This window comes from Vanacampus margaritifer, chromosome 10 (assembly GCF_051991255.1).
Source record: "Vanacampus margaritifer isolate UIUO_Vmar chromosome 10, RoL_Vmar_1.0, whole genome shotgun sequence".
Taxonomy (NCBI): Eukaryota; Metazoa; Chordata; class Actinopteri; order Syngnathiformes; family Syngnathidae; genus Vanacampus; species Vanacampus margaritifer.
Window position 1 is genome coordinate 21955001 of NC_135441.1, and position 13717 is coordinate 21968717.

At 41.1% G+C, this 13717-nt stretch overlaps 1 protein-coding gene across 5 annotated transcripts in view; it reads left to right on the forward strand.

Moving 5' to 3' along the window:
- The window catches only part of nlgn3a (neuroligin 3a), a 276135-nt gene that overhangs the window by 137931 nt on the left and 124487 nt on the right, over window positions 1–13717 (forward strand). For 3 of the 5 annotated variants that reach the window (XM_077577384.1, XM_077577383.1, XM_077577385.1), the window contains one exon: window positions 181–240. The exons of 1 other annotated variant lie outside the window; for it this stretch is intronic. In XM_077577384.1, coding sequence (XP_077433510.1) covers window positions 181–240 — 60 coding nt within the window. Of the gene's footprint in view, window positions 1–180; window positions 241–780; window positions 884–13717 lie in introns of those variants that run through there. One more of the 5 variants, XM_077577387.1, reaches the window with a different exon arrangement.

Sequence of the window (13717 nt, forward strand, 5' to 3'; positions counted from 1 at the left end):
TGATGGTATTGAATCCGGTTTCACATAACGTCTCTTTATAACGTTTCTTTGTGATCTCAACTAATGCTGTGGCGCTTTCATTGAAGGCAATTTCAATGGAATAATCCACAAAATTCTGTTGCTTTTTTTTTGTTGAAATTGCTTGTTCCTCTCTATGTCTCTGCCCGCTTCACCAAACAGGTGCCCATGCCAAAAAACAGGCCGAGGATTTATCGGATAACGACGGTGATGAAGACGAAGGTATTTTCATGGTGAACAAAGATATTGCATGGTTATTCTAATTATTTTTTTCATTATTATTATTATTATTATAGTATTTTCTTCTCATTACAATATTTATTTCTTCATTTGTTTTTATTGGAATTTCCAAAAGGAATGAATGTATGTGATCAACATCTGAATTGAACCCGCGTTATTGCGCAAGAGTCGGTAACGAGATCAGGTGGCAAGCTACATAATAGTCCCCGCTTAACTCATTTGGAATGTCTCATGTTGACAAGGTGTTGTTACAAGAGTTGAGGTGGCGGTAAAGAGACCCCTCTGGAGGTGTGGTCAGCCAGCGCATTTATGGCGAAAATGGCCAAGAGGAAGCGAAGCGGCGGTGTCATATCTGCCTATTCAGCAGGTCCTCCAGCAGATTTGGATGAGGAGAGGCAGTTCACGGAGACCGCTGGAGAGGATTAGAGGCGAGCGGTGTTGAAAATGGAATGTTGCTGCTCAGCAATCGCATTGTTCACTTTCCATATTTATCTTGGGATATTGCAGGCTCAGGCTGGATCTCTCGGTGAGATTAGAATGAGAGATGATTCTCGTGCTGCAACAGAAAATGGCTTACGTCCCGGAATCTTAACCAAACCCTTGCTGTTGTCTCGCCTTTGCCACGGTGAGCCACTCCAGGGCAGGTGATGCAAGCGTGATGTTGAGTATCGGGATAAAGAACTGTCAGAAATTGGGTTTTTATGTAATGTGTTGGCATATTTGGTGAAGGAGATTCTATTGGGTGGAGAGCTCCTCGAGGAGGAAGATTAGTTGTTTATTAAGTTGGAGAAACTGGCAGAGGTGGCTATTCCGTCAATACATCGGATGCCCGTTTTGACGGATGAAAAATGTCAGGAAACGTCGAAAAACGGACAGACTGTAAGATCGCTAGCATATCTGATGAGTGTTGTGTTGCGGACTAAATCTCGGTTCCCATTCCCCAAGACTGATCCTTTTTTTTGTGTGTTTGAGCGTATGTAGAAAATGTAGGCTAAACGCTAAAAACATAGCATGTTTTCCCATAATTCCAATTTCCAAGTAAAAAAAAAAAAATGCTGTTTTTAGCAATTTTTCTAAATATTAAAATATGCATCGTTTCTTAGTCATTTTTATATATATATATATATTGTAGTTCATGATTTCCGTTTTTTTTTCAATATAATGATGCATTGACTTATCCTGAGCAAGGAGCACTTGGAAAAGGTGGAAAAATACAAAAGTACTATATTAAAAACCAACCTGAACATTGAACGTGACAAAAAAAAAATATGAGAAAAATAAAATAAAACCTCGATTGCTATCATTTTTCTGAGTAAGGTTTTTATAGTTAAAAAAATCTTTGTATTTTATTATAACTTTTAATGTAAAATAATATCACAAAACACAATAAAAACACTTGTAAAAAAAAAATAGCTTTAAAAAAAAAAAAAAAGTAAAATGTCTGAAACATAATGCAATCATTTTACAAAAATAAAATCAGGCAACATGTAGCAATAATTTATATTTTATAAGCATCAATCCATTGTATTAGTAAAACATTTGATTCTTGAACGTTTAACTGTCTAAGAAGCATCATAAAACTTCACCTCTTCCCTCACTTTGCGGGAGCCATGCAACATTATGTTACCTCAAGATTGAAAGAATTTTAAAGAAAGAAAAAAAGATTGAAAGACTTGGCGGGGGGGGGGGGGGGACTGGATGCTATGTTTTTAACATTTAGACTACTCGAACGTACTTTGTAACCCACGGACCACGCAATGATATTGCCCCATTGTGTGGAAGCACGGTAAAAATAACGGTTATTATAACGATGACGGGGTGACTGACTGACAGCGACGGACTGGTGGGCTGCCCACTGGCCAATGACGAATGACCTCTGCTGTTGTAAACTGTTTTTTACTGACGGTCCTCTAGCGGTAACGAACTGTAATTTAGCAATGACGGCGGCATGGTTAAGATAACAATTAACCCTATAAAGCCTGAACCATGAAATATATTACAGAAAATTCTGACTCCTTGTAAATGGAGTATTTATTGGTCCTTTTGAACAAACTTCAACAACAATAAAATTGGAAAATCAACTTCCACGTATGACTTTTGATTTGTGTCATATTTGATACATCCGGTCACAATGCTTTAAATTCGTACATTTATAACTAAATATAATAATAAACAGAAATATCAAACATATTAGTATTTCTAAATCAGTAAGAACATTTCCCATTGTTAATAAGTATAGGTGTCTCTACTTTCTCAATTGGAAAATCCATCAGCTGGGTGATACGGCAGATCATTTACGTCAGGTTTTTTTTTTTTCTTTAAAATTCTTTCAATCTTGAGGTAACATAATGTTGCATGCCTCCCGCAGAGTGAGGGAAGAGGTGAAGTTTTATTATGCTTCTTAGACAGTTAAACGTTCAAGAATCAAATGTTTTACTAATATAATGGATTGATAAAATATACATTTTTGCTACATGTTGCCTGATTTAATTCTTGTAAAATTATTGCATTGTTTCAGACATTTCACTTTTTTTTTTATGAAGTTTTTTTTTTTCTACAAGTGTTTTTATTGTGTTTTGTGATAAATTTCTCATTTCTCAAGTTGTAATAAAATACAAAGATTTTTTTTAATTATGAAATAGAGGGCTCAAATGTCTTGTATTTGTATTGTATTTTATATGTTTGGCTTTATAGGGTTAAGGAGTGATAGACTGATGATGATGACAGTTTTTTTCTTGACTGACGAGTGGCCCGGAAATTTACTGACATGCCGGTTGGAAGTTAAAATGGCAATTGAGGCGCTTAAGACGTCTCCAGATGTTGACTTGTTTTTTCATCCCACTGACGGAAAGTTTCTTTCAGCCCTTAGCTTTGCGCGGCTTCGAGGTAGGCCACATACGTGCGCGAATGTTCGCCCGGAGTCCCATTGAAAATGCTGACAAGCGTCAATTTGTTTGTCTGGCACGTCTTCAACGCTCGTGTTCACACTGGCTTGCTCTCTAAGCCATGCAAGGCTAGCCTGACTGAAATTGTGACACATCTATTCTTTCGCCGAGCGCAACTAATGCTATTTACGGAACAGCGCCATCGAAAAGCACAATAACATCCCGGTGGAATCTCCGCCGCGGCGCTGTAGCTAAAGCCTGTGTTGGCCACCAATCCCTTAACATGATCGAGAAGATTTTCATTGTTCTGGTAAATAGTTCTTTTTGAAGTGTCAGCCTGAGACAGGAAGACGGAAGGAAGAGTTGTTCAGGGACTCCCCCGGTTTCTCTGTTTTTCGCCCCTAAAGTATTGCCTCTTGAAAAAGGGCAGCGTTCACTCAAGGATGGATTTCAACACAACGCAAACGGAAAATTCCTCGCAAGCTGCCTGGGCTTTTTTTTTTTTTTACTCCCTGGTACTATTACTGCAGGTAACAGCAATCCCCTTCTGGTGAATGCGGTGCGTATGTCACCGATGACAATTTAATGTTTGTTTTAATGTGAAAGGGCAAGCAGAATAAGAACACACAAAGAAGTCCCTTGCTCACTCTTTGGCCGTTCGCCTCCCATCCACATTTTCATTCATTGTGCAGAGCTCTGCTGTCTTGTCTGGCTGCTCAGCACCTCCATCGCTCAGCCTGCGCATTACTATGCTGCCTTCGTTAGGCCTCTGTCTATGTGGGGATAATTCCCTCCCTCCCTCTACCTTTTGAGCTGTCCTCCCCCAGGTTACAGCCCCCCTGGATGTGTACTTTGATTCAGTCCGTTTTTTATTAGAACAGTAAGAGTGGAAGTTGGTATCATTTACAACAATACCTAACGGTAAAATAGTCACGTCCGTCTCTGTAATGTTAACTGTCTTCCAAATGATGATTGGAAATATCTATTAAGTGCTATGTGGATCTAAGCAAAAATGAAATGCTAAGTACATAGAAAAAATGTGGAAATATAACCTCATAAAAACACCTTTGTTCAAATTTCTTATAACTGGGGTCACCTACCTTTTTAATAGTAAAAGTTATTTATTGGGGTCAAATTAACTCTTCTGAAATAACAAATTTGCTAAAATTACATTGAAGTATATGTTAACTTTTTGAGCACCATTGATGCTAATTTTACCATCGACAACACTAACGAGGAGTGCCAATGACGGAACTTGTCGTCAGCTACGACAATTACGACTTTTTTTTTTTTTTTTTTTTTTATAACTCTTTGACTGCCAGACGTTTTCAGAAAAGGGATGCCGTGGGTGCCAGCCGATTTAAGCATTTTGACTGATCTTTCAAGGTCCACAGAAAATTATGTGTTTGGACTATGGAAACACACATCCTACCAAATGAAAGATTGGACTCTCATCTTTCATCAGAAAAAAAAGTTTGTTTCTACCTTATTCCGTTTTTCAGTAATCAACAATAGAAAATGGTTAGTTTCACCTCTGTTTTGAAACAAACGTCTTTTAACGTCTTTGGCACTCCTCCATAGAATTTTACTAAACGTTATTTAACGTTTTTGGCAGTCAAAGAGTTAAGTGTGGAGAAAAGTCTTAGTCAGCTCTGGTTTGATCATTAAGATGAGAAAGTAAAAAAAAATAATTTAAAAAACAACAATGGCCAGCAGATGGCAGCAGTCTCTTTTGGATGAGATCAACGCGTATCAAACATCATCATCATCATCAACATGGCGGATTTCGGAAATGTGACGGTCGCAAGCAGCTTGTGATTGATCAAAGTGTTTGTCACGTTAAATCTACTACAAAATAATGTGACAGAAGAGAGAAGGGATGACGTAATATACGTACACACCCGGACAAAATACTTTGTGTGCAAATAGTAACAGTTTGCAAAATTTGCCAAATTTAAAATTGTTACACCGGTGATAATTTGTAAATACATTATTTTTGCATATTTTCATTGCTGTTGTTGGTGTGTTGTAGAAAAAGAAGATATATATATATATTATATTTTCAACGGGCTACTCATGTGGTCCATTGGTCCTGCCTTACAACACGCAAAGAAGAAAATGAGCAAGCTTCAGTAGAATTGAGCATGATTTGCAATAATGTAATAAAGCGGAAAAGCCTTTTATACGTAACCTTAAGGACGAAACACGCCGTCGACCGTCCTTTAAGGATTGCGAAACAATTAGCATTTTCAACAAGTCCTGCTGCGAGCATAATCTAATTAGCCGTTCCTTTTGAGTTCGTGTTGAAATTTAATGCCCCCTCGTTTGAAAGTAGGTTTTGCAATAGCCTGTGAAAACGCACACAAATAAACGTCCGAAAGCGTCGCCTATTTGACAACGTGAAGGAAGGTAAAATGGCCCGCTTATATACTGTACGTCTTTCTGTCTGCCAGTCCGTCCCTGAGGCTCCTCCTCTAAGCGTTCCTGTCTGTCTTTCCCTCTTCATGTCTTTTCGGAGTGACAGTCAACCCAGTGGCACCGCCGCGGTCGACTCAAATTCCGCCTCGGACTCCCTGCGGCAACATGAGTGTGTGTAGGCCGAGTCGCCGGTGATTTACGCTGTCCCACAATAGACATCCATTTTTCTAGAGGCTGTTATTACAATGTAAATAAGCAAGTGTGAGCTTACAGTCACCTTAGCTGCTGCCGCTGGATAAAAGTGTCCATGGAAATAAAGGAAGCCAGGCTAAACACGGCTTCTGTGTACCGAGTTGCTCCCCGCTAATGAAAAGTAAATGCGTCTGTGAGTCCGTCCGCGAGTCCGTCCGCCCGCTGCTTGGCTGCAGCTCCAGTCAGGAGGGAGGCCTCCGCTGAGAGTGTGCAGCCCAAAACCATCAAATAAGTAAAGCGTACACGCACTAGAACGCATAAACAACGCTCGCTTCCGAGCCCTGACGAGGATAGGCGCACAAACACAGAAGCTCTGCGTGGTTACAGCGCCAGGGAGCCGAGCCGAGCTCCACCTGCCCGGGTACAAAATGAATTCCATTGCACTAGGATAACTGGGATGCCCATCTAAAAAAAAGCCCACAGCTCTCCTCAGACCGCTTGCTTTTGCACACCATTCCTTCTATCCCTTTCTTTGTCATGCCACTAGGATCGGCACCATATGTATTTACATGAAGATTTTGTGCTAGCATTGTACGACATTTTTGTTCATGTCGTCATTTCGAGACACTTCTGTTCTCAGCATAGTGTAGTAGTCGTCGTGGAAGTAGTCATGATTTCAAAATATATCGTAACATTTGCCTTGACAAGCTAGCTTGCCGCGCTCCCCCTCCTCTCACTGTCTCGCAGTCGGCGTCTCGGAGTTCCCTACAAGTCCCCCCCCCCCCTTTCTGAATGACAACGAAAGAATAAAGCAACATACTGTGATGTCACCTTCTGGTTCATATTTTGACGACATTTGCCCCCCCCCCGTCTTTAACATCTTAGGATGCTAGCCACCTCCAAACCAAAAATTGCCTACATCATTACGTAAACGGATCATTCAATTCTACCCCCGAAATGGAATTATTAACTCATTTGCTCCCAAAAACGTATAAATACGTTCTATCTTTAATATAACCATGCTCTCAAAAACGGATTTAGCATATACATAAAAAAAAAAAGTTTTTCTTATGCTAGAAGGCTTTGATGAAGCCTTTAAACTTAGGAGAATGGTTGAAGCAATGGTAGTACAAAAACGGCCAGCAGGTGGCAGCAGCAGAGTATAAGAGATCAACCAGGGCTATTACGCAAAAAGCTGTTTTGCTTTTCAACAGATTTGTAAATAATGATCAAACTATTCCTATGCTAATTGCTGCAAAATGGAAACAAATACATTTTTTTTTTCTGACGAAAGAAGAGACTCTAATTTTTATTTTAGTAGGTTCCATGGTTTTATAGCAAAAGAACCTAATATTCTGTGGGCCTTGCAAAATCAGCCAAAATCCAGTAAAACAGCCGGGAGCGAAGGGGGTTGCATCAGTGAAAATGGCTGGGAGTGAATGAGTTGCACATAATATATCAGTGTTTGGTACAGTTTTTGTGTTTTCTGAAAAACGAGGGGTGGGGTTGTGTGACTTTATTTTAGGAGGGTGACAGTAAGCAGTGGTAGTCCTAGCTTGAATGACTATGCATAATTTTTATTTTTTTTTTAAAACTCCAATGAAAACCACGGTTTATATTTTCTTTAAAATATCCTGAATTATAAATACATGAGAATATGCTGAATTAACGAATCAAGTAAAATAAAAAAATACAAATACAATATTTAATTGCATAAATCTAAAGAATAATCCCCAAAGGAACCATTTTGATATATATCTTCAATGGCTGAAGATACTCTAAATGTTTGAGGATTGCTCCTGGCGTTGCATAGAAGCACAATATCATTTTAACTCTTTGACTGCCAGACGTTTTCAAAAATGGGTTGTCCCCAGCGCCTGAACTTTCAAGGTCCACAGACCTGCTGGATGAACTCCAAAAAGTGTTGACACTTCCCAGGATTTTTTGCTTTGTGCAATATCTGCATATCTGGAACATATATGCAACAAACTTTTTGTGCCACTTCAAAGTTTTACGTGTGAACGGGTGGTACGAGATGTTTTGATCCATCTTGTCCACTCCATTCATCTTGGAATTGTAGTCCACAACACAAATGGGTTTTTGGAAAGGCACTTTTTTTTTTTTTGTGCCTTCCGCCACACCTCCACTGTCCGCATTTCATCTTTATGAAACGTTGTCACCATCCTCAACAAACGTTTGTCCTGCCATGCCACAATCAAAACATTCGTGTTGTGCTCGTGTCAAGCTCGGATTCACCTTCATCATCATCGTCATCAATGTACTCTTTTAGCGTTGGTCGATGCCTTTTGTCTTGTAAGTGTAGAGCTTCTTGCAAACGCTCGCCATTGCCCGTTCCCTCCTCCATCTAGCTCCATCTAACGTCTTCTACTGCCGCGTCAATGCTTTCCAACCACGGAGTCACTGTCATCTTCATCATCGATGATGATCATCGTCATCAACAATGTGCTCTTTTAGCGATGCTTTTGGTCTTTGAAAAAAAACGTCTCTGGCGTTAGCTCCTCGCGACCGGCCGCCATTTTTCCTTTGTTTTCCATTCTGATCTCCTGCTCGACGCTCTAGCTCCGCCTCTACTGACGCCCACCCGATCTTGTCAAAAGAGAGTCATCGCTGTCCTCTAGGGGCCAAAAATAGTCATTAGGCTCACGAGACCTGCTTAAAACTTTCAGGAGAGCTCCGCAAGCCTTCCCAGCACCCGTTTCAAAAAAAAATGGGAGGACGTCTTTTAACGTCTTTGGCCCTCCTCCGTAGGTTTTTGCAGAACGTCATTTAACGTCTTTGGCAGTAAAAGAGTTAAAACAATACCCGGTTTGGGAGTCACACAAAATGTACGACTTGATCCCATATTTGATCGGCTTTTGGGGGTTGTACACCTTGAACGAAAGACGTCCCTGGAAACTCATCATTCCCTCATCAATACAGACATTCCTGTCCGCTTGAAACAGTTCCTTGAACTTGCTGACAACGTGATTGAACACTTTAAATAGTTTGTCGTCTGAACTGTGTGTCTCGTTGTCGTTGAAGTGCAGGAAAGTCCAGATGAGCTGGAAAGCGGTTTCGAGGCATCGCGCGACTGAAAAATGGTGTCGTCTCTATTTCGTCCTGAGTCCAATACATTTCTAAACTGGGCGGACACAGGCACTGGCTTCCAAGCATGACTCCTGCAGTGTGGCAGACTTTCAGCCCGTTTTTTTGCATAGACTGACGTGCATATAAGTTTGTCTGATCAGGAATGTGCTGCAGAAGCTCGTCCGTGATGAAGAGTTGCAGGAAGTCAACTGGCCGGGTCGAATTCAGCTCTGCTGCGGCAACTCTCGGTCCTGGCTCGGCAGTAAAGGGGAATGCGTTTGGCTGCCAGCCAGAATTTTTGGGATCTGCAAATATACATTTCAATATCATATAATATTCATTTTAGATCAGTGTGATGCAATATATATATATATATATATAAATATATATGTTTACCTTTTTTCTGGGATCCACTGGTCGATGGACCTTTATTTTGCTCACTCTGAGGAGCGTCACTCTGAGCTGCAGCTGAAAGAAATATATACAATTACAATAATATCGAAAGGCCGTTTTCTTTTGTTGTTGCGGTGTATTGAAAACACTTTTTTTTTTATACCTCTCTTTGTCGTCTTTGCAGTGGGACGTCGCTGTGTGAACGATCTATGAATTGCACATTCACGTTACACGAGGTGCTAGCAGCGTGCCGGAAAAGTATCTCATAGCAAGTTTGTGCTTAGCTTCGCAGTCTTCTGCGGATAAAATACTGTCCGAATCACTTTCTCCGTGGTCAGATTGTACCCACTCCTCCGAAGAATATCCATCGGATTCAGGGTACTCTTCGTCGTCGTCCGATTCAACGGCCTCGTGCGGAGAAGTGCTCGGTCCGTGCACGACGTTTTCCGGCGCTAGCACCGCTAGCCTCTGAGGCCTTAAAACGTGGTCGAAGCTGCCGCCGCGTCAACGCTGCAACTTCGGCGTCAACCTCGTTGTCACCATCATCGTCACCTTCGTCCGATTTAACGTCCTCGCGTGCAGAAGTGCTCGGTCGTGCACGACGTTTTCCGGCGCTAGCACCGCTAGGCTCTGAGGCCTCAGGACGTGATCAAAGCTGCCGCCGCGTCAACGCTGCAGCTTCGCCGTCAACCTTGTTGTCACCATCATCATCACCGTCGTCATAAACGTGCACTTTAGCACTGGTTGATGCTTCTCCTTTTTGAAAAAAACGATCAAGCGTGAGCTGCTTCTTACCACCGGTCGCCATTTTTTCTTTCTCCTCAATTCTCATCTCCTCCTCGACGCTCTCGCCCCGCCTTGCCTTTTATACTACTGACGCCCACCCAATCTTGTCAAAAGAGAGTCATTGCTGCCATCTAGGGGCTTGAAACTTTCACCACAGCTGGCCAAGGCTTTCCTGCACCCGTTTCAAAAAAAAAAAATAAAAAAAATGGGAGGACGTCTTTTAACGGCTTTGGCGCTCCTCCGTAGGTTTTTGCAGAACGTCATTTAACGGCTTTAGCAGTAAAAGAGTTAATATAAAACTCAAGTGATCATGTAAACAACATGTCCAAACAAGAATACAAACTTGCGCGATGTAATGTCAATAAAAAATCTGAAAAATTCACAAAAATCACAACTCGCAAATGTCGGTAATCAAACAATAACACATTTCTTGCGTTTTTTTATGAACTACCTGTGAAAGCAAGAGCATACACACGTAGCCATGATTAAGTCAGTCACTTGAAACCGACAAGCTAACCTTGGCTCCTCCCTCAAATAGCAAATGAGTTCATTTGTAGTTCATTAGTGCTGCATTCAGTCAACATGTGTCCCATTTTTTGCTAAATCATTCAAGGGCTAAAACAGGTTTAATAATGAACTAGTAGAGTTGACAGATTGACTCACCTCAGGTGCGAGCAGCCCACGCTTTTTTTTTTTTTTGGGCTCCTGCCCTTTTCCCACAAGTGTCAAGAAATAATTGGTGAAGAACAAGCAGGCGGACATAAAATCTAAAACCTGCAGGACTGGTCAATCCGACACATGTCCGTCAGATTCATTTCATTGGATTTATTTCCAAAAGATGGCTGATACTAGTAGAGGTAATGCACGTCAAAATATTGTGTGCTTTTGACGACACAGCTCCGTTCTGGCCCCGATGCAAGTGGACTTCAGCGATGTAAAAGCAAAGGTCGGCACTTTCGCCTCTCGTCACTTCCCGTTGTCGATGGATGCCGACATTTTCGGCGAGTTCTTAATGATCCAAAGCCTTGAAAAAATACACGGACTGAAAAACCTGCTTCAGTCGATGCTCAGTCTGTGTATTTTTTATTTTTTTTTAAGTGGGCATCCGTCAACAACAAAAGAGATGAGAGATGCAGGTGCCCCCTTCTGATGAAAAGTAAAGAAATCTGTTAAATTTGAAATCTTATCCCGATCTGTCACAAAATGTAGTGGCTTTATTTTATCCGGCTGTTTCAACTAAAAATGAAAATGTGTTGCGACCAGTTTTATATATATGTCAACAGGGTTTTTTTAGCCTGAAAAGTGGAATAGAATTGATATGTGCCCCTCACCCACCCATAGTTTTGCTGCAGGTGCAGCACATACTTCTAAAAATATTTTAAACATAAAAAATAATTCCCTTAACTAATTTATTTCAAACAAATCCACCTGCGCCACAACTTAGACCTGCTTTTAACTGGTCTCCTTTCTGTCACCAAATTGCCTAAAAAACAAAATAGTGTTTTTTAAGCATTTCTGTAGCTCACATAAGCAGCAACTCAAACACATCCTACCTGTTTGTTGCTTTTGCTTTAGTAGTATGCTTTTTTTATTTTTTTATTTTTTATTTTTTTAACAATATGACAGCTTTGAGTTTTCCACTGGTGACAGAAACCAATTCTCGTTTCATTCTGGGGGCAAACATCTGTCTTTGTGTGTTGAGGATTACAGCAATAGCTAAAGGGAACTCGGGGGTCCCCTCGCATGATTTTTCTCAGCCGTCATCCATCCTCGGTTCCACTCTCTTTCCTATGCGACACACGGCGCGCTCCCTCGTGCCAAGCGCACATTTAGACCACAAGCCACCAGCCAAGCAGGAAGTCACCTTCACCCAAAGGTCATTGCTGCCATTACTCGCGCAGTAGGGATGCAAAGATTCATAGAGGAGGCGTTCACTTTCACACTTCTTTCATGTGTGACTTGCCATGCCAAGATTTTTTTTTTCTTTTTTTTTTTAAATCCATAGGATACACCTGAGTTAATCAAGGAAATGTCAAGAGAACACTGAGATTGCAGCAAACGGAAACTGAAGGGAAATGATGGATGCCAGCCTGTGAAAGTCAACTGGCTTGTGACGTCCAACACCCCCCCCCCCCCCACGTCCTTGTGATTACACTGTTTGTGAGTGAAAAGACGAGAATTTGTTACAGCGTGTTCCTTCACTTTAGCACTTTTCCCTCCAAGGCCGAGTCACACACACGCACACGCACACGCACACGGAGTAACTCATTTGATGTGGATGAAAGGAAATGGAAGCAGATATTCTGCGACATTCCAAATATTGTTAGTGACTTGTAGCGGCTGTATAATGTGCTGTAATTACACCAAATGTTTTGTAAAAAGCTCCACAAGCAAAGATGGGGCGGAAAAATGCTGCCATTTTTTAAATGTGAAAGGAGCCAGTAAACGGACCTGTCATGACTGAAGTGTGAACCTCGTCCTGACAAGAACATTACAGTAGGATGCGTGTCATGTCCGGCCGCATCAGGACTTTTTTTATTTTCTTCTTCTTCTTTTTTTTCTTTTTTCTTCCTGGAGAGCTCAGTATTGTTCATTCTGTAATTTTACCGATTTGACATGTCATCAGGACATTGTCACCCGTAGCTCCCCCCCCCCCCCCCCCCACTCGGCCCACCGCTGACAACCACCAAGTGCTAAATTCCAGCCGCACTTATCTCCTCCCCGCCCGTCCGCGTCCTGTGCCACTCGGCCGTGTCAAGGCCCGTTCTTAATGTCAGATGTGGGACTGATTTCAGTCAAGTTGGATCGTGGCAACGCTACAAAGGCGCAGATGGAGAAAAGGAGAAGTGGATAAATGACTGGGTTTCACTTTTCAGAAGAGGAATATTGACTAAGCTCAGGGAGTGGGCAACAGGGCCCGCCAGCAGCCCAATCAATCCAGTACTCACTTGAAAGGTTCTGCCCCCTTATGTCCTGTTAAAAGACACGCTTTGCTGTATTTTTGGCACTTGACAGCGGGACTGACTCACAAAAACTTTGTAGGATTTGATATAAAGACCAGGATATGCTGTAGAATTTGTATGCAAAGTTTCTCTAAAAACACTTTAGTTTAGTGCACCAGCATGCATGAGGTCATGAATTTCTTTTTGGCACATTTTTGCTACACTTCAGGCAAGGTAGCGTTCATGGTTGTAATGCATTCATACACAATTGAACTCAATGTGCTTGACATAGTTACCAAACAAGGACTATTTAGACGAGATGAATGTTAGAAGAAAAGTGTAATAAACACCAGAAGTTGCACAAAGTCGCCATCCGTGTCATAATTTTTGTTACCTTAGACTGCGTTATTGTATTTGGTTAAAAGAGGATAAATCGTTTTTACAAGTAAAAAAAATATGACGTTTGTGTATCCTTCCTATTCCGCCTTTGTCATTCGGTGTTAAAAAGTAGCAGCATGTTATTTTCATCTTTAATTTTTATTATGATGAAAATAGTTCACTTTTTTCAATTGAATGATTTTTTTTGCAATGTTCCTAAAAAACGTCTCTTTTGTAGACTTTTTTTAATCAGTAGCAAAAACAATTTGCATGTAGATACTAAAAAAAATAATAATACTGGGTTATTTTTGCTAACCCGCTCGCTGAGTAGCAGATCAGGTTACTTTTACCTAAGGTTGGATCATTTGACCAAGCAGA